General features: G+C 38.8%; 1 protein-coding gene across 2 annotated transcripts; it reads right to left on the reverse strand.

Moving 5' to 3' along the window:
* Positions 1–2,032: 2,032 nt before the first annotated feature.
* SPRY3 (sprouty RTK signaling antagonist 3) lies at positions 2,033–10,130 on the reverse strand. 2 transcript variants are annotated; one of them, XM_032398755.1, is made up of 3 exons: positions 9,701–10,130; positions 9,159–9,332; positions 2,033–3,509 (listed from the first exon to the last, which is right to left on the reverse strand). In XM_032398755.1, exon 3 carries the CDS (start codon positions 3,404–3,406, stop codon positions 2,540–2,542), a length of 867 nt encoding a protein of 288 aa, XP_032254646.1. In that variant the 5' UTR covers positions 3,407–3,509; positions 9,159–9,332; positions 9,701–10,130; the 3' UTR covers positions 2,033–2,539. The 2 variants fall into 2 exon arrangements, with proteins under 2 accessions (XP_032254646.1, XP_032254645.1); XM_032398754.1 differs by lacking the exon at positions 9,701–10,130 and having other exon boundaries at positions 9,159–9,508.
* Positions 10,131–23,638: the final 13,508 nt, after the last annotated feature.

Raw genomic sequence — 23,638 nt, forward strand, 5'->3', positions numbered from 1 at the left:
AGGAACAATGCACTAGTGTCATAGAATCCTTATATATCTCAGCTCTAAGCAAATTTCAGGCATAAGCGGGGAGAAGTGTGTGTTGCTACTCATCACCATCCAGCCGGACCCAGAGAACTGGGCACAGCTTTTAGGAATAGATAAGTCAAAGTTCAATCAGGCAGACTCGTAAGATTTTAAGAAGTTACTTAAAATGGAAGGATCTGAAAGCAACTTAAGAGGTTACAGGTATTGGTTTGGGTTTATAATGTTCCAAGAAGCCAAACCTTATATATGGCACCATTTGCAGCAATATCATTAACATTATTAGTAATCATCATAACATATTTGTATATACAAAAATAGAGCAAAGCAATTCTAGAAGAGGAGACGAAAGTGAAAGCATGGGGCTGTGTGCAGCCCAAATGTCAGTACACTTCAGGAAGATTCAGAACCAACAAAAAGTAAGTGGCACGTATTTCTATAGTATATATCCAACAAAGGGATGTGGATGTTCCCTTCTTCTTCCCCCTGTGTATGACTCTACATTTCTCCCCACCTCTCCACTCTGCAATACACATCCATGCACGCTTTAAAAGAGATGATATATAAAGTTAGAGTCTGGAAGTCTTAAACTAAGTTGGAGCACCTTGATTTCAAGCAAGTGCCCTCAATCTCTGAATTCCTTAGTGAATTTTGGATTCACTTACAGAGGGAAACTGGATCTAATTCTTGTGTCTTTTAACAGCTGTCTTTAGGAGCCTGCCATCCCCACTGCAGCCTTTTCCCGTTGAAGTGGATTCACAACACAGGCTCTTGGTATATTTTTAAAAGAGAAGTCAGTTCTCTGCTTCATATGTCTTTCATCTCAGTTTTCCACTGTTGCTGAAATTTAGGTTCTCAGGCAATTGCCATTGCAGACAAAGCCAGGAGTGAGCACAACATGTGTAGCAAAGAGAAGGCGAAGATACAGCTTGGTTAGGGGTTCCTTGTTTTTGTTTTGTTTTGTTTTGTTTTCCACACTTGAGCTTCTACAAGTGACAGAGCCAAAGGTGATGTCCACTGGTGGCAGCCTCAACACCTGATAGTTAATTAGCTACCCACCGTGCACTGCATAAAGACCACCACACTAACTTGGCATGGTTCCAGAAAAATTGAATGGCAACGGCTTTCTGTCACTGTTAATAGAGTCCTAAGAGAAAAGTCCCATGACCTAATGTGATGTAGGCTAGAGAATACTGAACTAGGAGTCAGAAGGCTTATATTCCAGTCCCAACCCTGCTATGAACTCAGTGTGTGGCCTTGGGAAAATCCCTTCCTATCTCCAGGCCTCAGTTTTCCCATCTGCAAAATAAGGGCATTGAACTAGATTAACAATTAAGATTCCTTCCAGCTCTAAAGTTTTATGACTTTTTATGTCCATAATTAAGGCCTGAGCCATGCAGTCTCAGGGCAGCTAGCTTCTAAGAGAGAACAGACCTCTGCAGTATCCCTTGTTTTGTTCATTTAGCTATAAAGCACGTCTGCCTTTGGCACTTGGGTCAGACATACAAAGTTATGAGCATCCTGATTTACTATCCTACTCCGCATGCTAGTGGAATCTGTCAGTACTATAAGTTGATTATTGGGAAAGGGAGTAAAACTCCAACTAGTTAAACCTGGAAATGTAAGATAATTTTTGCCTCATATGCTCACAAACAGGTGAGTGTGGTTATGAGTGCACACACACACGTCAGGATATAGACTATTGCTAGTGATCAGTTCATTACAGTAATCCGTTTCCCTTAACAAAATTTACTAAATAGTGTAGCATAGCAAAGTTTGGCGTCAAAGGAAACACCTATGGAAAAACAGCACTTTTGGACATAGTAGAGAAAGAAGGACAGGCAGAGAGAGACAAAGACAGATCAAACAAGATAGAGATATAAGCAGAGAATGGGTTAGTCGGAAAGAGAGAGAGGAAAGGAGCAGAAGGAAGGGAGAGAGAAAGAAAAGAGAGGAAAAATAAAAATAGGGTGGGAATGAAGGGGAAAGGAACAAAGAAGAAGAGGAGAGAGGGAGAAAAAGACTAAAGAAGAGAAGGGCAGTAAAGAGGGAGAAGGGGTCAGATTCCCTGGAACATTGAACACTGTTCCACGTGGACCTGTGAAAACCATCTTAGAAGAAAGTTTCCAAAGGCACTGTGGAAAGTAGAGGGACGCTCAGAGCCTGCATCCAGAGGCATTCTGCTGGGAAGCCCCTGAACCTCCACGTTGCTGGCTCTGTCAGTCCTCAGTGTCCAAATCTCATGCCTACATATCACCTGAATTTGCCATGGCAGCCACAGGGCTAAAATGGCAAGGTGTACAAAGGTGGAAGAGGAGTGGGATAGATACTGTGAGAAAGAACAAGGCATCCTGCACCAGGATGTACTTGGCCATTCCCCTGACACTGCAGGAGCAAAACTGGTGAGGCCTTAACTTTGGCTGCTTTCCTCCTTCTCCCTGTCTTCAAAGATGAGGCCTACACTTTACTAATGGGAGTTAGAAGGAGAAAGCTCTGGATCCATTTGGTGGGAAGGTCATACGGACTTTTCCTGGGCCTTGGGGAATGGTGCACTCCCAGAAGAGATTTTTCTGCACACAGTGTTGGTGTGCCTCTTACAGCGGCAGCCTGGTCGCCGGAGGCTGTCATAGCCCTGCTGGCACAGATGGAGGCATCCACGGGTAGGCAGGTAGCAGCACAGGCAAGGGAGGAAGAGGGAGATGAGACTCATGGCTGCCCAGCGGACAAAGCAAGAGCTAGGCCCACAGGAGCAGGGCTCATCAGCGCAGTTGTCTTCATCATCAGTGGAGCAGTGGTAGAAGAGACCCTTAACACAGCAGAGACAAGTGCCGTAATCGAGGAGGCTCTCAGCAGAGCAAAGGCAACGCTGGTTGCACAGCCAGCAGGAGGGGAGAGGACGAGCTGCTGTGCAGAGGACACATTTGCAGCGCCCACACTCCTCGCAAATGAAGAGGTGCTCACTGGGGTGCACAGCAGATTGCTCGGCTTCTCCCTTCAGAGCACCATCAGCCTTTGGGTGGGCCCCTGCTCCAGGCTGCGTTCGGATGATGGACTGGCCTGAAGGTGAGGGCGTAATGCTGGCCAAGAGCCTTTGATCAGAGGCAGTGGTGCTATGGGACATTGAGCTGGCGATGCTAGATTGGCTCAGATGCTGAGGCAAGGGCTGCAATTGATGGCACTGGCTGAGACTGCGGGGAAGAGCAGTAGGCATGGTAGCCAGCGACCAATCAGATTTGTGGGTTTGCACTATAAGGGAAGGGCTGGAGAGGGCTTGTTTACAGGGGACTGGAGGCCGTTCCACATAATCATTGCTAGCATGAGTAGAGCGCAGTTGTTCAATAGGGAGAATTTGTTGGAAATCATCTGTCACTGCGGCATCCATTTTGCTTTGATTCTTGAGTTCTGAGTGGTTTTGGGTCAGGGTGGCACTTGTGGTGATAAATAGCCCTTGGAGTTACATGGACCTTAGGGCACATCAGAAAATCCTAGGAGAGAAGAAATAGAAACAATACATGAGAAGACACAGACATGACTACTTTGCAGGGAACTAACAAGGCTCCAGCCCTATCTCTACCACTACCTTCAGTTACTTTAGGGTAGTCTTCATGTTATACCTTCATTCTGTAATTGACCTTATCCACTTCTTCACAGGCAAATCCGGTCAACCCAGCCAGACTATAAAGCACTCTGGGAGCAAAGCTCACATCATTGATTCCTTTTGTATTTCATCATATGACTAGGGTCACAGGAGAAGCTAGCTCATTCAGATGCTTGCTAACAGAGGAATCTAGGCCTTGAGCATCAAAATTCCAATAAAAATGGAAGCTAATTTCAAATGCAAAGGCTACCGCCTGAAGTAATGCTAATGTAAGAGAAAAAGCCTCAAAGGTCTTCCATGAGAAGTTGCATGTGTATGTGTGTGAGACATATATACACATGTACATATATATATATATATATATATATATATTTGATTGATGGTATGTAAATATTCTCCTTTCAGTAAAATTTCTGATAAGCATAATAAACAGATGAGCAAGGAATTGCTTGATTCAATGAATACAGGCAGGCAAGATGCGATAATGACAGTGATATGGCAGAGACACAGAGAGCAAAAATCAGGCTCTCTGTAGAATAATAGGAAAAAAACTTCCCCAAAGCGGATGGAAGTCGAGACTAATCATCTTGCAGTTCCTCTCACCTTTAGTCTACTTTAACTTATTGAGGAGATAATTCTTTCTAAGTGGCACTGTGGCTCCAGAATCAAACTTTTATATATGTGTGAGTAACACTGGGGATGGGGGGACCATATAAGATGATCCCTGAATTTTTTGAAATACCACCTGTAACTGTACCTATTTAAACCAAGTTGAATATCTAGAAAGCATATGCTTATGTCTCCGTCATACCACAATCAGGAAGAGCTGGGTGGTCATTCCCTGAAGGATCGATCTGATGGAGCCTAATACTGATAATGGTGACTATGAGGAAAATATTGTACAAACAGTAGATCACTGTATTACACCACCTGGAAGACTGAACGGCCAAAAAAGTGTACACAAGAAAACCTAAGCACAAAGCCAAGAGTCATTCTGGAGGCATTAGGACCTAGGAAACACTAGCACGAATAAAGTATATATTTGAAATCCATCATATTTCAGGCCTCCTCAAAATAGATCGATTACTCACACTACTGTATGGAATGCAAAGCTTGAATGAGTAATAGAAATGAACAAGTGAAAGAGGATAGTGCTTGATTAGGTTTCCATAAGCAAGCAAACACGACACTGAAATGCGCCCAAAGCTCAATAACAGGAAAAATAAGGGTGCCGTTCATAAAGGACTCAGTGGCTAATAATATGACCAGACTCATTGCGTTTTGAGGCTATATCCCCATGCAAACCTGTTTAGTTGAATTTACATCTGTTCGCTTTTTGAAAAGAAGATTTAATTTGGTTAAAAATAACTTTTCTGGCACATCACAGAAAAGAACCAGTCTGACTATAATTTCACTTTTTAGCTGGTTGTTTTGGTGTTATTTAATGCAACACAAGAGAATGCAAATAAACACTATGGACATTCTAAGGCTCGAATATCTATGAAACTTTTGTCAAATCACTTGTTTGTGTGGGCCTCAATTTCACTATCTCTATAATTATAGGGGTAAACTAGGTGATTTTGAAGGACCCTACCCCATTATGTTCTATAATTCTATAACTACACAATTTGACAAAAATTTCTCTTCATCTACACCTTCTATATCTCCAATCCTTGAGGGTGAACTAAGGAACATGCCCTTTTTCATTTCGGCATTCAAAAGCAAAATTTATGTCTCTTTTATTTACTTGGATTCAGGCCCCTGAAGCCTCCCACATCTACCTTTACTGTACTTTGCTAAGATTCACAATCTCAGCACTGGAAAGGAAAAAGTAGTTTTCATTCGAACACCTAAATAAACAAAAACACGGGACATCTGGGTGGCTCAGCCGGTTAAAGGTCTGCCTTTGGCTCAGGTCAAGATCCCAGAGAGCCCCACATGGGGCTCCTTGCTCAGCGGGGAGCCTGCTTCTTCCTCTGCCTGCCGCTCCCCCTGCTTGTGCTCAATCTCTCTCTCTCTCTCTCTCTCTGACAAATAAATAAATAAATAAAATCTTAAAAAAAATAAACAAAGACACATTGTTCAGCTGACTTGCAGGGTATGTGCACGTAGAAACTTTGCATCAGGAAGAGTCTTTTGACAAATTTATAAGAAATGGATTTATTCCCCATTGATCAGATAAAGAATGCATGGGGCCCCTTGTGTCCTTTATACTATGAGAACAGTAACAAACACACTGGATGCATTTTAGACTAATTGATTTCCCAAAGGAAATTAGATTCAAAACATATTGGAAATTCCAAGAATCAATAACTCAAAGGAAGGCATACAAGGTCTCAAAGTTACAAAAGATAATCCTATGGGATTCCAAAGATATCACTAGGTATCTCAGGGACATGCCCAGAAGGTTGAAAAGCTAAGCTTGGAGGAATCTAGGTCATAATAGAAATGACTCAGAACCATGTTCAAAGGGGATCCTGTCTTGGCAGCAGAAGGGTATATGGTGCTTAAGTTGAGAAGGTGTATCTGGATATTGATTAGATTGCTGTGAGACTGAAAAGTTGAGCTGCTTGGTTGTATAATTAAAGGAAGCTTTGGGCATTGGTCTGGGATGATGAGGTACTACTGTCTTGTTTACAAGGGGCTTAACAGGATGAACTCCTGACCTGCAAAATCTTTTATTAGAACGGACTGTGGCAAATCTGCAATACAGTGGGAAGGAGGACCTGGGCAAAATCAGAGTGTAGAGAAGGATAAAACAGTATTGAATGACAATAAAATGTTTGCCGATCCGATCTGGCTAACAGGATGAACTGAAGTAGATACTGTAGGGAAAGGTAAGAGGGGGAAAAATTGAGAAGCAAAAAGGCAAGAGCTGCTACAGCACATATATGAGATGAAAAACTACTACTGCATGCATGTTTATGATTCAGAAATCCACTCATTAAAGGGCCATTCATTGTGAACAAAAACAGTTAAGAAACTGTTCTGTTGGTCAGTTCCATATTCTATTAAATGAGAGAGAGAATATGCATATCACATATTATTAAATAGGAGCCAAGGTGATTACAAGTCTTGGCTGCACATTGGTGGGATCTAGTGATTTCTGTCACGTAGTGCCTCTGCAGTAATGAATGATGCATTGTAAACCCACTCCCATCTCAGTTCCTCTGGCCAGGTGCTCCTAGCTTTCTCAACAGTTTTTCTGTAGCCCTGAAATTTTCTGTTCAACCTAAACAGAAATTTCTTTTCTTATGCCAACTTAGGGACTAGAGAGCTAAATCTATTCAAGAAATGTTGTTCGTTAATGAAAGGAAAATGTATTTACTCCCTGGAACCTAAAATCTGCCATGTTGAGACTAAAGTTGAAAACTTCCCTATCTAAAGCCCTACTATGCTAACACCCTTAGACAGTTCTGATTTCTCTGGTAAATCCTTTCTGATACAATAAGACTCAACCTCAATTTCAAAGAAGGGAGGGGAGAGAAGGAGAGCTTGGCTCCTGTTTTCTCCCACTCCCATGGGTTCAATGCTGTTTTGTACCTTACTGTGTAACAGCTCTGGGGTGTGTTACTTTTTTCTGTGCTCTGCTGTTATATACACTCCTTCTCAGAATAACTGAAAGCAAACATAGGGGGAATTTCTGCTATGGCTTTATATGTTTTCTTAGTTCTACTGTTCCAAAGTCTGCTCTCCAAAAATCCCTCTCTGTGCAAAAGCATTTGCATCTCTATCAAAGCACTCCCCCCTTACAAATACCAAGTTGTATATAGTTTACATTACTAACCTCTCAGCCACTGACTGGGCCTCCCTCCTACCACATACATCTTGCTGGAGCTGCCAGGTTCTCACCACATTTAACTCTTAACTTGTCACTTTGCTACCCTAGCCGTATTCATTACTTTAATAGTTTCATTAAGGCTCATAGCAGTTTATTGCAAACTAGAGAGTCCAGCAGCTTTAAGACCTTGCATTTTTAAAGATATAGGTGTTTTAGTGATGAGCACTACAGGGAAAAGTTGTAATATCAAATGAATTCACACACTTCTAATCCTGAAGAAAATGCTAGTTGTTCACTTAAGAAGCAGGAATCTTTCTTTAAACACCATATCCTTTTACAAGATACAAGAAATTTAAGTTCTAGTCTTAACTACTTTATTGTGTGACTGTGGGCAAATGACTTCTATCCCAAGCCTCAGTTTATCTACAAAATGAGGGGCACTAAAGGAGGGCTTTTAAAGCCCCTTCTTGTTCTGAGGCTCTAAGTTTTTTTATGCTGGGTTTGTTGGTTGCATGTCTCTGTCTCAAAAAGTCTTTCATGAAGAATTAGTCTCCTTCCTTTAGGTTTTTTAATTCCTCACTACCCAACTCCTCAACTCTGAATAAAAACCTTCCAAATCCAAGGCACTCAGATCACTATCTAGATTGTTTCTCAGCTAGAAAGACCTAAAAACAGAACACAAAGAAACAAAAATGCATAGAATAAAGTCTTAGTACATGTTTATTTAGAGGTACAGGGAAGAAGACTAATACTTCCTTGTGGATAAAATGCTAGTCTGTGCCTTATTGGTATGTATGTATGCAGCTGACTTGTTGGGAACATGATTTAACACCTGGTATATCCAAATTCATGTAATAGCACATTATGTTACAATGAGGTCTTAATGTACCCAGAAAAGCAACAATAGTTTGCGTTTCAAAATAGATTTTCTGTTTAAGAGTTCAAGGTCTGTTTTCTGTTCATCCAACTTGGTTTGCAACATGCAGAGGTGAATGCTAATTATAATTAGCTAGAGGAATGGAAGGGAGTGTAAACCACTGTACTAGGTCCTATCAAATGCCTATTGGCTAACTGGACATGCTCACAGGTTCTCACTTTTGACAAAATTTCCGTATGCCACACAGAGACATGTGCACACACACCCAGGCATGGATCCAGAGATTTCTAAATCACTGCTCTGACTCAATGTAAGTAGGGGGTTATGCCGTGTCAGCTTGCGCCATTTCTACCCAGGGCAAGGTGATGTGATGAAATCTGAACGATGCACAGCCCAGACTTGTGAGCCAATAGCAGACTAGCCCCACGCTGACAGGATGCCCGCTGGGCAGCCAGACTGGCCTCAGCACGGGCTCTCCCTACGTCCTCAGCTTGGGTGGTTAGGCTGCGCTATAAGGGGCTTAGGCAAGAACCAAAATGCGTTTAAAGGTCAACAAGCTAAAAATTAAATTGACATTTGGCTACAAAAGGGCTATTTTGAAGTTCCATTTTGATTTATAAATTTCCAATACGGATAGTTTTCTGCAAAAGCTGATTCATTTAAATCAAATTTAAATGGTTTTCATTTTATTTTATCCATGCGTTTGCTCTTGTACGCGTGCACACACACGCGCGCGCGCGCGCGCGCGCACACACACACACACATACACACACACACACACACACACACACACACACACGATGGCCGGAATGAATGGCAATCTATGCATTGCATAGAAAGAATTCTAGGGTCTTTAAGAGCTAATCTCTATGGCTTACCTTGAGGAAAAGGTTTATCCATGCTGAGGAAAGCAGAAGAACTAATGCCCCATTTGGCTCAAAAGACCTCTTCTTCTCCTGAGTCTTTAGGTTTCTCCACCTCTCTTCGGAAAGTCTGAATGAAAACTCCTTCACTGGCAGTGGAGCCAGAAACAGAGATAGTTCTGTGTCGGTCTTTCTGACACAGCAGAGAAAACGGAAAGAAAAAAAAAAAAAACGGTGGTGCGGGGGGTGGGGTGGGGAGGAGAGTCAGACCTGTAGTGGCAGATACTTTGTATAGATTTTACATGCAGATCTAAATCTTGATGCACGTATTCCCCAAAGAAAGCTCAGCAGGGTAAGTTGTTCATCTCCTCCTCCTCTTTCTCCTCCTCCTCCTCTTCTTTCTCCTCCTCCTTCTTCTATTTCTCCTCCCCCTCCTCCTCCGCCTCTTTCTCCTCCCCTTCTCCTCCTCCTCCTCTTTCTTTTCCCCCTCCTCCTTCAGCGTTTTCCTTCCCCTCCTCTTCCCTCCCCCTTCCCTCCTCCCCTTCTTCCTTCTTTACCTCCTTCCCCTCTTTCTCTTTTGCCTCCGCCTCCGCCTCCGCCTCTGTCTCCTCCAATCTGACGGATGAACCGAAGCAGCAGAAACTGCAGTTGTAGACACAGGGTATCTCAACAGAGCAATAGATACCGCTAGTGTGTGATTATTTATATAGCTCAGGGTGTGTTGGTATATAATCTGCAGAGACGGGGGGAGGGGAGTGAAATTGCAGTGTGTTCAGCTCAGCTAGCTGGCTGTTTTGTGAATGTACATGATTTCTGAAGGTCTTGTGAATGGATTACAGGGGAGGATGGGAGGAAAGGGATTTATTGCTCCTTGTTATAATTTCTTTCTCTCCCTTTCTCTGTGTCGTTTGCTTTCCCGGAGCTGTAGCTCTTAATGCTTAGCTAAGTGGCGTCATCCAGTTGAAATTGAATCGACCCATTAGAACTCCCCATAGGAATCTCTGTATCCGGTCCTTGGGTAATGACTGAAACAAAATTTAAAGGGGAATGGGGGTGGGGTGGAAAGTAACAATTTTAAGGAGGCCTCATTTAAATATCTCTGCCGATCACAGTCCTACCAAACCACTCAGCCCTTGCAGCTTCTATCAGATAGAGCTTCTCCTTTGTTTAAGGGTTTCTCCCACCTCTTACCCGCATTCATTCGCACTTTTTCAGCACCAATAATGATTGCCCATCCATCATCCATTGGGAAACCATTACCCAACTTGCTTTCCCTTTCTGCCTTTAGTATGCCATATAATCAACAAAATTTTTTTGTGTGCCTTCTGTTGTACTAGGTATTGTGGATTCAATAAGGAAGACAGAATCCCTGCCTTCATGCAGCCTCCTTAGGACTGCCAGTCTTCTGAAAATAAAGCAGCTTTGGACATTTTCTCTTAAAGTGAAGGACAAAGTTTTCTGTAAATTATCCTCAGTCCACTAATTAAGTAGGAATGGGTCTTCCTTTTGGGCATCCAAACAGAAGCACTTGCATGAAAACAAGTCTCATATTTAAAACAAAAGAGATCTGATTTCAAGTCCTGCTTCAATGGACAAGTAGCAAGAGCTTGATCATCAACATTCTTAGGATGCCTTGCTTACCCCATCTATAAAAATGAGATGGTAAATGGTGACAGTTCTGAGTAAAACAAACCTGTGTGAGTCACGAAACTGAGATTCTTAATCTTACTCTAACTCCTTGTGTGACCTTTGTAATTTACTTTCCCTCTAGTGCCTCAATTTCTACATTTACATGAGAAGATCTGATTAGGTAATTGCTAAGGTCCCTTCTAGCTCTGACATTCTATTATTTACACCCTCTCAGGAGGATTAAGAAAACAAAAGAAAGCATGGGATTAAAAATATATATGGTTGTGTGGGTCTGCATGCTCATTATGTGTATGTGTGTGTCAAAGGTGCTCCAAACTCTTTTGTTGGTGGGTAGGTATGTATAGTGTATACACACACATATATGTACATACATATGCGTGTGTGTGTATATATAATTTCTAAGCAAATCCAGTTCCCTTCCTAATCAGAATTTCTAGAGTCAAGAGATTTGCCTATGTAAATTCTTCTCTTTTATGGCTCAAACATCTTCTTTACTCTTAATATTGACTTGAGCTTATCAAGATCATGAAAAACATTAAAGCTAATCTGTAGTTTTATCTGCAGAAGAGGAAAGATTTACTGATATATTCATTCACCCATTTTTTCAACAGGTATTTATTGCACATCAACTATGTGCCAAGTACTGAACTAACTAGATTTGGGTCAAACAAATCAGGGTTCAAATTTTTGCTCCTAAATTTATGAGCTATCTGACTTTGGACATCTCAATTCACCTCTCTGAACCAGTTTCCTCCATTCATCTCTAAAATGAAGGTAACAATAGTCCCCACATCACAGAATTGTGCTATTTCCTATAGATTGAATAAGGTCTTGCATTTGAAAGTTTTATCATGTGTCTGGCATATAGTAAGTGTTCAATGAACAGTAAATATGAATATTAAGAAAATTAAGAAATTGTTCTCACCCTAATGAAGCCCATAGGAGAGGGAGGAGATGATTTCAATTTGAAATCCTTTTATTTTTTTAAGCTCCATTTTTAAATTTGAGCAGATATATGCCAAATATATCTTTCTTAAATGTGGCTTATTTTCATACTTTATTCCTTTGTTCAAAAACTTCTTTCTAATTCCTAGAGCATTAAGTTTAAATTGCTTTGCCTGTCAATCAAGTTATTCTGACTCTATACATTCCACTTCTCAACATACCTTTTAACATAAGATAAGTTGAGTGTTTGACTCTTCTAAGATACCAATCCAGCTTTCCATATGTATCCTTCACATGACTTGTATATATTTATTCATTTTCTACTTTGGGGTCCTAATTCTTCTGTGAATACTTCCCTGGCTCTAAGGCTCCTTTCTGTTCTAAAGCTCTATGATAGTTTTTACTAATACCCTAACTTATTTCTACATTTGTAACTCCTATAACACTCTCATCTATGTCCTGTCCTGGTTATTCAGTAGACTTTGTTAGATACTTTACCTTCTTTCAAAATCTTTTTGACTTAATTGTCTTATCAGAAATGATTTGGACAACCAGTTGCTCTAAGTATGGAAGGGTGTGTTTAATTAATTATAAAACTATAACTTAGATATTTCTATAAAACATAGTAGTAAGGAAGATATTTGGAGGGCAGAGTGATTTTTCTGGTGTTCTTCAAGGTTACTTATTTATTTTTTGAAATTACTGGCTTTTAGAAATAGGTGGGTTGATCTGTGCTAAGACAGTATTTCCAAATTCAACTGGATTTGAGTTAATGTCAGCAAGGTGTCTATAAAGAGAAAAAAACCATTGGATTGGGAGACAGGAGACCTGTGTTTGCTCTAGGCCAACACTGTCACTAACTAGCTGTATGATCTTAGACAATTCAATGAATATGTCTAAATGTGTTTCCTGAAAAGCACACCATTAACTAAAGAGCTAAGAAAGCATGTTTCCTGAAATACACTGATTCTAACAAGTTTGTAAAACAAGTTGTCAGATATCACATAGTGAATTTTGTAATGTCTCAACATCAATTTCTGTATATAATTGTACTATGCCAGTATCTTTTCAAAAATCATAAAACTGCAAATAATCTTTCAGAAACACAACAGCTTAAAGCACAAATAAAAATATGTATGTTGATTTCTAAGAGTCAGTTATTTATTCATTTAATAGGCATTAATTGAGTGACCAGTGTGCTGGGCCCTGGGGATACAACAGTGAAGACAAATATGATAAACGTTATATCTACCCTCAAAGAGATCACTGTCTAGAATGGGAGACAGACAATTATAATTAAGGGTGATAAAGAAGAGGACAGTTACCTAAACTGGTGTTTTGGTGGGCAAAAGAGTATATAATGACATGGAATAGTCAGGGATATCAAGTAATTTGGAAAAGTTAGAGCAAAAATCCTTGAAGAGATTTGCAGATGAGAGGGTTCTGTGGTGTAGCGATTAAGAGTATAAACTCTGAAATGAGTCAACCTGAGTTGAATTCCAGATCAGCCACTTGCCAGCTATATATCCTTGGCCAAGTTACTTAATCTCTTTGGGCCTTGGTTTCTCATTTGTAAGATCAGTACAACTTACAAATATACCTCATAGGGTTGCTGTGAGAATTAAATGGGTTAAAACATGTTAAATGCTTAGAACAGTATCTGACACAGAACAAACATCTTTCCCTACCCACTTGAGTGTCATCAACTCCACAAGAGTAGGAAATTTAGTTGTTGAATAATCAGCACTTAGTGAGTGGCCCATAGAAGGCATTGTTGAATGAATGATCATTAACCTAATTATTATTTTTTATGGGTATCATCCTAAGAGGTGAGAAGGTTGAATAATCTCAGTTATTTTCATTGTTGCCTTAATATAGGCTCACAGTATAATAATATAGTAATAAATTAATATATAAAAATAAATTAATTCTATGTTATTAATATAGATACTAGATTATATATGCTATTAATTATAATTAATCAATGAATCCCTGGTCTCAAGGGGCTCATAATTTGGTAGGAAAGGTAGCAAACAGACAAATGTAATAAAGAATAAGTGCTATGGAAGGGAGTAGAGAGGAAATACATCTAATCTAATATTGAGGGGGTTATTGAATGCTTCCTAGAAAAGGTGATATTTAAATATAAATTTGAAGGATGAGAAGGACATTAGAGCCAGAGGGAATATCATGTGTGCAAAAGCCAAGAGGTAAGAGGGGGATGACAGAATGAACTGCAAAAAGAACCATCACTGAATCTCCCAAACTCAGCATAATGCCTGGCACAGAGTAGATGCTCAGAAAATATTTGATAAATAAAAGAATGAATGAAAACAATTACAAGCAGATATAAGAGAACTAATGAAGATACAAAGATGTGAAAACAATATGTTTTATAAGCCATTCTAAAAGGGTCCCCTATACTCATAGCTTGAACAAGTTAGGAGCAGAAATTTTCTCTAGAAGGCACCACCCACATATTTTCTTCATATTCCTAGAATGTACTGAGCTTATTTAGGTTTCTTACTTAGTTTTTACTAAATTGTAGCAAGTGGAAATAGATTATACATAAAAAAACAATTTGTATGATAGTCCAATACAGTGTCTAAAATAATCATTATCAGAATCTTCATCCATAAACCCAATAAAATATCAATTTCTGTCACCTATAATTATAATCCATACTCTCTTAATTTGTCTACATAAAACACGTATTCTACACAAATTCTGGAAGTTTTTCCTCATTCTGTTTTTCCCAGACTGCCACTAAATCCATTTGAGAGCCTGCAAGTTCCTATATAAGGCCAGTTTTATCCATACTCTACTGAAGTCAAGAGGAAATCTTTAGAAATGTCAGATGAAAAGCTGACCTATGGTCATCCTGATTCAGCAGTGATGATGCCAAAAGAAGTAAACAATGCCAAGGAAATACAGATTCTTAACCAAAAAGCCTATAGGGATGGTGATAATGATTTTTCCCAAAGAAGCTGGCAAACAAATATAGGAGCAATATGACCAATAATGAGAGAATGGTATAGAAAAGTCAGAGAGAAAAAAATAATGTAGGAGAACATAGAAGGGTAGGAGGTAGGGACAAAGTCATTCTGTGGAAAGAAAACTGGACTGAGAGTAAGGAAATGTAAATTTTAGTATCTTAATCTGTGTGGCTTTGGCAGTGTGGCTTTCATCTATTTTCATCTTCACCATTTTTTCTCATCTGTAACATAGTAAGTTTCAACGTAATTCAATAAAACAAACATATACTGAGCATCTACTTATTGTCAGGGAATATACTTGATATGAAAGATACAAAGATGAATACATACTGGTTGAATGAATAAATGAGTGGTCTTAGCCTCTCATTACTCACAGTCTGATAGAATAAATGGACATGTAAACATATAAACTGCAATACAACCTGTCACTAAATCAAATGAGAGATAATTGTGGCCTGAATCAAGGTAGGGTCAGTGTGGATGAAGAAAAGTGGATGATATGCAGAATATAGAATAAACAAGACTTAGTGACTTATTAGATATGAGGTATTAATCATGCCATATACTGAAATATGGAAGGAATATTAAAAAATTGGGTTTGAGAATGTTGGGTTTGAGGTGCCCATGTAGTATATAAATGGTAATCCAGGCAAAATTATACATGGGTTTTGACTTTATGAGAAGATATGGATCAGTTTGATATGAATTTTAGGATTGTTTGTTCCAGCTCTGTGAAAAATGCTGATGGTATTTTGGTAGGGATTGCATTAAATGTGTAGATTGCTTTGGGTAATATAAACATTTTAACAATATTTGTTCTTCCAATCCATGAGCATGGAATGTTTTTCCACTTCTTTGTGTTATCTTCAGTTTCTTTCGTAAGTGTTCTATAGTTTTCAGAGTACAGATCTTTTATGTCTTTGGTTAGGTTTATTCCTAGGTATCTTATGGTTTTGGGTGCAATTGTAAATGGGATCAATTCCTTGATTTCTCTTTCTGCTGCTTCATGATTTGTGTATAGAAATGCAACAGATTTCTGTACATTGATTGTGTATCCTGCAGGTTTACTGAATTTGTGTATCAGTTCTAGCAGTTTTTTGGAGGAGTCTTTCAGGTTTTTCTACATAGAGTATCATGTTGTCTGCAAATAGTGAAAGTTTGAATTCTTCCTTGCCAATTCAAATGCCTTTTATTTCTTTTGGTTGTCTGATCTTTGAGACTAGGATTTCCAGTATTATGTTAAATAACAGTGGCCAGAGTGGACATCCCTGTCTTGTTCCTGACAATAGGGGAAAATCTCTTAGTTTTTCCCATTGAGGATGATATTAGCTGTGAGTTTTTTGTATATGGCCTTTACGATGTTCACGAGTATGTTTCCTCTATCTCTACTTTGTTGAGGGTTTTTATCAAAAATGGATGTTGTACTTTGTCAAATGCTTTTTCTGCATCTATTGAGAGGACCATATGGTTCTTATCCTTTATTTTACTAATGTGGTATATCATGTTGATTAATTTGTGAATATTGAACCACCTTTGCAACCCAGGAATAAACCCTACTTAAACGTGATGAATGATTCTTTTAATGTACTGTTGGATCTGATTTGCTAGTATTTTGTTGAGAATTTTTGCAGCCATGTTCATCAGGGATATTGGCCTGTAGTTCTCTTTTCTTATTGGAGTCTTTGTTTGGTTTCAGAATAAGGTAATGCTGGACTCCTAGAATGAGTTTGGAAGTTTTTCTTCCATTTCTATTTTTTGGAACAGTTTAAGAATAGGCATTAACTCTTTAAAGGGCTGGTAGAATTCCCCTGGGAATCCATCTGGCCCTGGACTTTTTTGTTGGGAAATTTTTTATTATGGATTCAATTTCTTTGCTGGTTATTGGTCTGTTCAAGTTTTCTATTTCTTCCTGCTTCAGTTTTGCTAGTTAATATGTTTCTAGGAATTTATCCATTTCTTCCAAGTTGTCCAATTTGTTGGCATATAATTTTTCATAATACTCTCTTATAATTGTTTGTATTTTTGTGGTGTTGGTTACTGTTTCTCCTCTCTCATTTGTGATTTTATTTATTTGGGTCCTTTCCTTTTTCTTTTTGATAAACCTGGCTAAGGGTTTATCAATTTTATTAATTTTTTCCAAGAACCAGCTCCTGGTTTCATTGATCTCTGACTAGCCAAAGCAATCTTAAAAAAGAGAAAGAATGCTGGGGGCATCACAGTTCTGGGCTCCAAGTTATATTACAAAGTTGTAGTGATCAAGACAGTACGGTACTGGCACAAAAATAGACACAAAGGTCAATGGAACAGAATAGAAAACCAGGAAATGAACCCATAACTATATTGTCAACTAATCTTCAACAAAGAAGGAAAGAATATCCAATGGAAAAAAGACAGTCACTTTAACAAATGGTGTTGGGAAAACTGGAGAGCCACATGCAAAAGAATGAAACTGGACCACTTTCTTATGCCATACACAAAAATAAACTAAAAGTGGATGAAAGACCTAAACGTGAGACAGGAAACCATAAAAATCCTACAGAAGAACAAAGGCAGAAACATCTTTGACAGTGGCTGTAGCAACTTCTTACTAGATATGTCTTCTGAGGCAAGTGAAATGAAAGCAGAAATAAACTATTGGGATTTTATCAAGATAAAAAGCTTCTACACAGTTAAGGAAACAATCAACAAAAGTAAAAGGTAACCTACAGAATGGGAGAAGATATTTGTAAACGACATACCTGATAAAGGGTTGTTATCCAAAATATAAAGAACTTATGCAACTCAACACCCAAAAAACAAATAATCCAGTTAAAAAAATGGGCAGCAGACATGAATAGACATTTTTCCAAAGAAGACATCCATATGGCTAATACAGACACATGGAAAGATATTCAACATCACTCATCATCAGAGAAATACAAATCAAAACCACGATGAGATATCACCTCACACCTGTCAGAATGGATAAAATCAACAACACAGGAAACAACAGATGTTGGCAAGGTTGTGGAGAAAGGGGAACCCTCTTACATTGTTGGTGGGAATGCAAACTGGGGCAGCCACTCTGGAAACCAGTATGGAGGTTCCTCAAAAAGTTAAAAATAGAACTACCCTACAACCCAGCAACTGCACTACTAGATATTTACCCAAAGGATGCAAAAATACAGATTCAAAGGGGTACATGAACCCTGATGTTTATAGAAGCATTATCAACAATAGCCAAATTATGGAAAGAGCCCAAATGCCCATTGACTGATGAATGGATAAAGAAGTTGTGGTATATATATTTATATATATATATATATATATATATATATATATATATATATATAATCAACTAATCTTCACAAAAGTAGGAAAGAATATCCAATGGAAAAAAAACAGTTTCTTCAACAAGTGGTGTTGGGAAAGCTGGACAGTCACATGCAAAAGAGTGAAACTGGACAACTTTCTTACAGCATACACAAAAATAAACTAAAATGGATGAAAGGCAATGGAATGGAATATTATTCAGCTGCAAAGAAGATGAAATATGCCATTTGCAACAACATGGATGGAGTTGAGTGTATTATGCTAAACAAAATAAGTCAGCCAGAGAAAGACAAATATCATATGATTTCATTTATATGTGGAATTTAAGAAATGTACCAGATGAACATAGAGGAGAGAAAAGAGAGAGGCAAACCATAAAACAGACTCTTAACTATGGAGAATAAACTGAGGATTGCTGGAGGGGAGGTGGGTGAGGGGATAGGTTAAATGGGTGATGAAGATTAAAGAGGACACTTGTTGTTACTAGCACTGGGTGTTGTATGCAAGTAATGAATCAATAAATCCTACACTTGAAACTAATATATTACACTGTATATTAACTAACTAGAATTTAAATAAAAATTTGAAAAAGAGAAGATATGGATCAGGAATGGAAACATGGGTACTGGTAGTACACAGATTTAAGTCATGTAAATGGATGAGCCTAGTAGGAGTGTTTGGAATGTTAGAATGACAGAATGGAAGTCAAAACCATGGAGATCACAGATATATAAGGGATTGGCAGGAAAGAAGTCCATAAAATAGACTGAGAAGGGATGGTCAGACATGTGGCAGGAGAATCAGAGTATGATGCCTGGAAGCCAAGGAAGTATAGTGTTTGAAGTTGAGTGATCAACTATCAATTCCAACAGAGTTGTCAAATGAGATAAAATATCCACAGGTTTGGCATTGTGGAGATTACTAGTAAATTTGGTGCAGGTGCATGTATCTTTCAAGCAGTGGTTCTTAACCATGGCTGCACATCAGTATAATATGTGGAACTTTACCAAGCTACATATTCCCAAGTCTCACCTCCAGAGATCTTATTCAAAAGATCTTGGGTGAGACCAACAAATCTGCATTTTCAAAAACTCACACATGGTCCTTGAACACACCATGTTTTCCTTTACCTCTAGACCATTACAAACACTATTATCCTTGCCTGCAGTGATGGAAACTCCCAAATCTGGTCCAGACCTCCTAGGTGAACTCTAGACCCAGATATCTAACAGCTTACCAGACATCTCCAACCATCATCTTTCTTTTTCCAACAAACGTGATATAAAGTAAGGGGGTTGCTAGTTCATGTATGGCATCATGGAAAGTCTCTCTCATTAGGTGACATTTGAGCTGATTCTCAAACAAAGTGAGAGAAAAAGCCATTTAGTTATATGGGCACAACATCTCCCACATGGAGGGTAGAGTAAATGCAAATCCCAAGGCCAGAATGTGCTTGGAATGTTCTAGGAAGAGCAAGAAGGTCGGCATGCCTAGACTGCAAGAAGTGAGGGGATACTGGTAGCAAAGGAAACCGGAGAGGTAGAAGAGGGCTGGATCCAGAGGAGTTGAAATAATCTGACTTGTAATTTTAAAACGATCTCTCTGGCTGCCTTGTGGAGTACATATTCAGGAGAGGGGCTTAGGGTGCAAGCTAAGAGGCTGCTGAAACAGTCCAGACTAGAGAGGGGTAACAGTGGAAGTGATGAGAAGATAGAATTGAAACTTAGAATTCTGGAACTCTGGTTGTATTTTCTTCCACAGGGGCACCTGCCTGGTTCAGTCTGTAGAGCATGTGACTCTTGATCTTGGGGTTGTGAGTTTGAGCCCCATGTTGGGGGTAGAGTTTGCTCTTAAAAAAAAGTATATCTTCTCCCATTGAAATACCTGTTTTATTCTGTTGGGTTTTTTTTCCATTTCAGTGAAAGGCATCACCTATACTTTCCCAACACAGTGTGTCTGTGTGTGTGTGTGTGTGTGTGTGTGTGTGTGTGTGTGTGTAAAAGTACTTTAGGTCTCTGTCTTTTCCTAATGTAGCCTGACCTTGGCCTGTCTGCATGCCCTATGTGAGCTCCCTAAGTTGTATATGCATGATATCTCCACAGGACTTATCTCTATGCCACTTATAGTGTACCTCAGGTATATCCTTCTCTATGGCCTATGACACTTCCTCCTGGGCCCCAGTGTTCACATTCATGTATTGGGATTGTACCATGGAAGTAGCAAATGTTGTATTAAGCATCTGGCCACATGGTGTTTAGATTCTGGTTTATTTAGCAGGACACTTCCTTGCCCCACATATATACTAACATACATTTCACTTTCTCCACCTATGCTACTTTTTCCCCCACATTAATCAGAAGTTTTAAAACTTGATAATGGAGCAAAGCAAGTCCTTGTCAATGTCAGGAACTCTAAGGTAGCTGATGTGTCCATGTTCCTCATTCCCCTAGAAGGGAGGCCAGCCTGCTGCAGGTGACAACAGCACAGAGGATTACATTTGGTTCTGGGAGCAGTTTATTTTCAGAACTGACATCCTACCCAGTACTAAATATAGCCAGTCTCTTCCTTTCAAACAAGGTTTCTTTTCTGTTAAACTTCAATAAAGCTCTTAGCTCTGTATTACAAGGTCGGCCTCCCTTCTCTCTCTCTCTCTCTCTCTCTCTCTCTCTCTCTCTCTCTCTCCACCCCGCCCCCCAACCTCATGAACCTTATTCTTGTTCTATTCCCTCTCCCCAACTACCTTCTTTCCTCTATCTGGCCTCCTTGGTTTCTTCTGTTTCTAACTTTCTTCTCTTTCCTATCCCTCTTCTCTGCTTTCTTGGTGTCCTTCGCTATCTCCTCTGGGCACTTTCCTCTTCATGTCTCCAGTTTTTTTAAGAAAGAATCTTTTAGGAATCTCCTCCCTCAATAGGTCAAGAGAATACAGATGCCCTAAGGCTAAAATGGGATATTTTGTTTACTCATTTTTAAATATTCCCAGCCTGGAGATAACTATGTCTGTCTCCTTATGTGCAAACTGACATATAATATTAATGAAATGCTAGCATCTATTGAGCATTAACAGTGTATTGTTACTATTCTAAATACTTTATACATATATTCCTCGGGGAGACAAACCATGAGAGACTATGGACTCCGGGAAACAAACTGAGGGTTTCAGAGGGGAGGAGGCTTGGGGGGATGGGTTAGCCTGGTGATGGGTATTAAGGAGGGCACGTACTGCATGGAGCACTGGGTGTTATAGGCAAACAGTGAATCATGGAACACTACATCAAAAACGGATGATGTTAGTATGGTGACTAACATAACATAATAAAATTTTTTAAAAAAGAGTACAGTTATCATGATGAGCACTAAGTAATGTACAGAATTGTTGAATCAGGGGCACCTGGGTGGCTCAGTTGGCTAAATGTCTGACTCTTGGTTTCAGTTCAGGTTGTGATCTTGAGGTCTTGGGATTGAGCCCCATGTCAGGCTCTGTGCTCAGTGTAGAGTCTGCTTCAGATTCTCTCTCCCTCTCCTTCCCACTCACACACTCTCTCTCTCAAATAAATAAATAAAATCATAAAAAAAAATTCTCCAAGTTAGGGCACCAAAATCATCTCCATTTTAAGATGGGGCAACTGAGGTCAAGAGAACTAAAGGTAAGTTACCTTAGGTCAAACAGCAAAAATATAGCATAAATGAGATTTAAACCCAGGCAGTCTGATTCCAGAGCTTATGCACTTAACTTCCACACCATACTGTTTCTCTAGAGCAGGACTGATGTCTATTGCATGCCTTGTAAATAAAGAGGGAGCAAGGGAAGCAAATAAAGAGGGAAGGAAGAATGGGAAGAGTAACTGCATCTAAAGTAGCTTTCAGCTAACTGAGAAGATTGTACTCTTTTTAACTTTTGCTTTTACTAAAGCAAAATGTGAAGGAATTCAGAGAAACTGGAGTTAAGCAGGAATGAATTAGAAAGGGCTTTGCTTTCACTTTTTTACTAATTCTGAATCTTAGGCATTGATAATCTCTTTACTCTCCAGTTAGACTATGTGAGTTCATCAGGACCCAAACAATTTTTACAGTTTTATTGCAAATTCTGCACCAATTACAGGGGATGAGTGGTGGAGTGGTTATATCCATACAATGGATTACAATTCAACAATACAAATGACTTGCTTTTCTCCACTACTATTACCCAACAGCCTGTGATTATTATTTGTAACAGACTTCCTGAGCAATTTCTCTATCTAAAACACACACACACACACAAAGGTACACACACATTCAGCTAGATGACAAGATACAAGATCAATATACAAAAATAAATTGTATTTCTATACACTAGCTATGAAGAATCTGAAAATGAAATTAAGAAAACAATTTCATTTACAATAGCATCATAAAGGATAAAATACTTAGGATTAAATTTAACAAAAGAAGTGCAAGACTTATACATTGGAAAATACAAAATATTGTTGAAAAAAGTTGAAGGAGACCTAAATAAATAGAGGGGCATTCCGTGTTCATGGATCAGAAGATTTAGTAAGTCTTCTTATCAGACTTGTTAGTCTTATTAAGATGGCAGTACTCCGCAACAGATTCAACACAACCCCTATCAAAATCCTAGCTGGATTTTTTGCAGAAGTTGATGAATCCAAAAATTTATATGGAAATTCAAGGGGACACAGAATAGCAAAAACAATCTTGAAAAGGACAAAATAGGAGTACTCAATCTTTCTAACTTCAAAACTTACTACAAAACTGTAGGAATCAAGACAGTGTGGTACAGGCATAAGAATAGACATATATATCAATGCAGTAGAATTGGGAGTCCAGAAATAACCTCTTACAATTATGGTTAATTGATTTTCTATAAGAGTGTCAGGACAATTTAATGGGGGAAAAGAATAGTCTTTTCAACAAATTGCACTGGGACAACCAAATAGTTACATGCAAAAGAATGAAGTTAGACCTCTACTTCAAACCATATACACAAATCAACTCAAAATGGATTATCAACACAATGTATGAGCTAAAACTACAAACAACATTCTTAGAAATAAGCATAGGAGTAAATCTTTATGACCTCAGATTATGCAAAACTTCCTTAGATACAACAACAAAAGCACAAATGACAAAAGAAAAAATAGATACATTGCACTTCTCCAAAATCAAAACTTTTTTTGCTAACAAACATATCATCAAGAAAGTGAAAATACAACACACAGAATGGGATAAAATGTTCTCAAATCATGTATCTAATAAGGAACTTGCATCCACAATAGATAAAGAAATCTTTAAACTCAACAACAAAAACGAGTAACTAAATTGAAAAATGGGCAAAGGATTTGAATAGACAGTTCTCCAAAGAAGACATACAAATAGTGAATGTGTGCATGAAAAGATGCTCAACATCATTAGTTATTAGGAAAATGCAAAGTAAAACACAATTAATTACCTCCTCTTACCAACTAGGATGGTTAAAATCAAAACAACAGACAATAACAAGTGTTGACAGGGATATGGAGAAATTGGAAGCTTCATATACTGATGGCAAGATTGTAAAATGGTTCACTTTGAAAAACAGTTTGAAACTCAAAATGT

Source organism: Phoca vitulina, unplaced genomic scaffold (genome assembly GCF_004348235.1).
Source record: "Phoca vitulina isolate PV1807 unplaced genomic scaffold, GSC_HSeal_1.0 scaffold119, whole genome shotgun sequence".
Taxonomy (NCBI): Eukaryota; Metazoa; Chordata; class Mammalia; order Carnivora; family Phocidae; genus Phoca; species Phoca vitulina.

Coding starts and splice junctions, on each gene's coding strand:
- SPRY3 (XM_032398755.1), bottom strand. CDS start 3,406: ATGGATGCCGCAGTGACAGATGATTTCCAACAAATTCTCCCTATTGAA.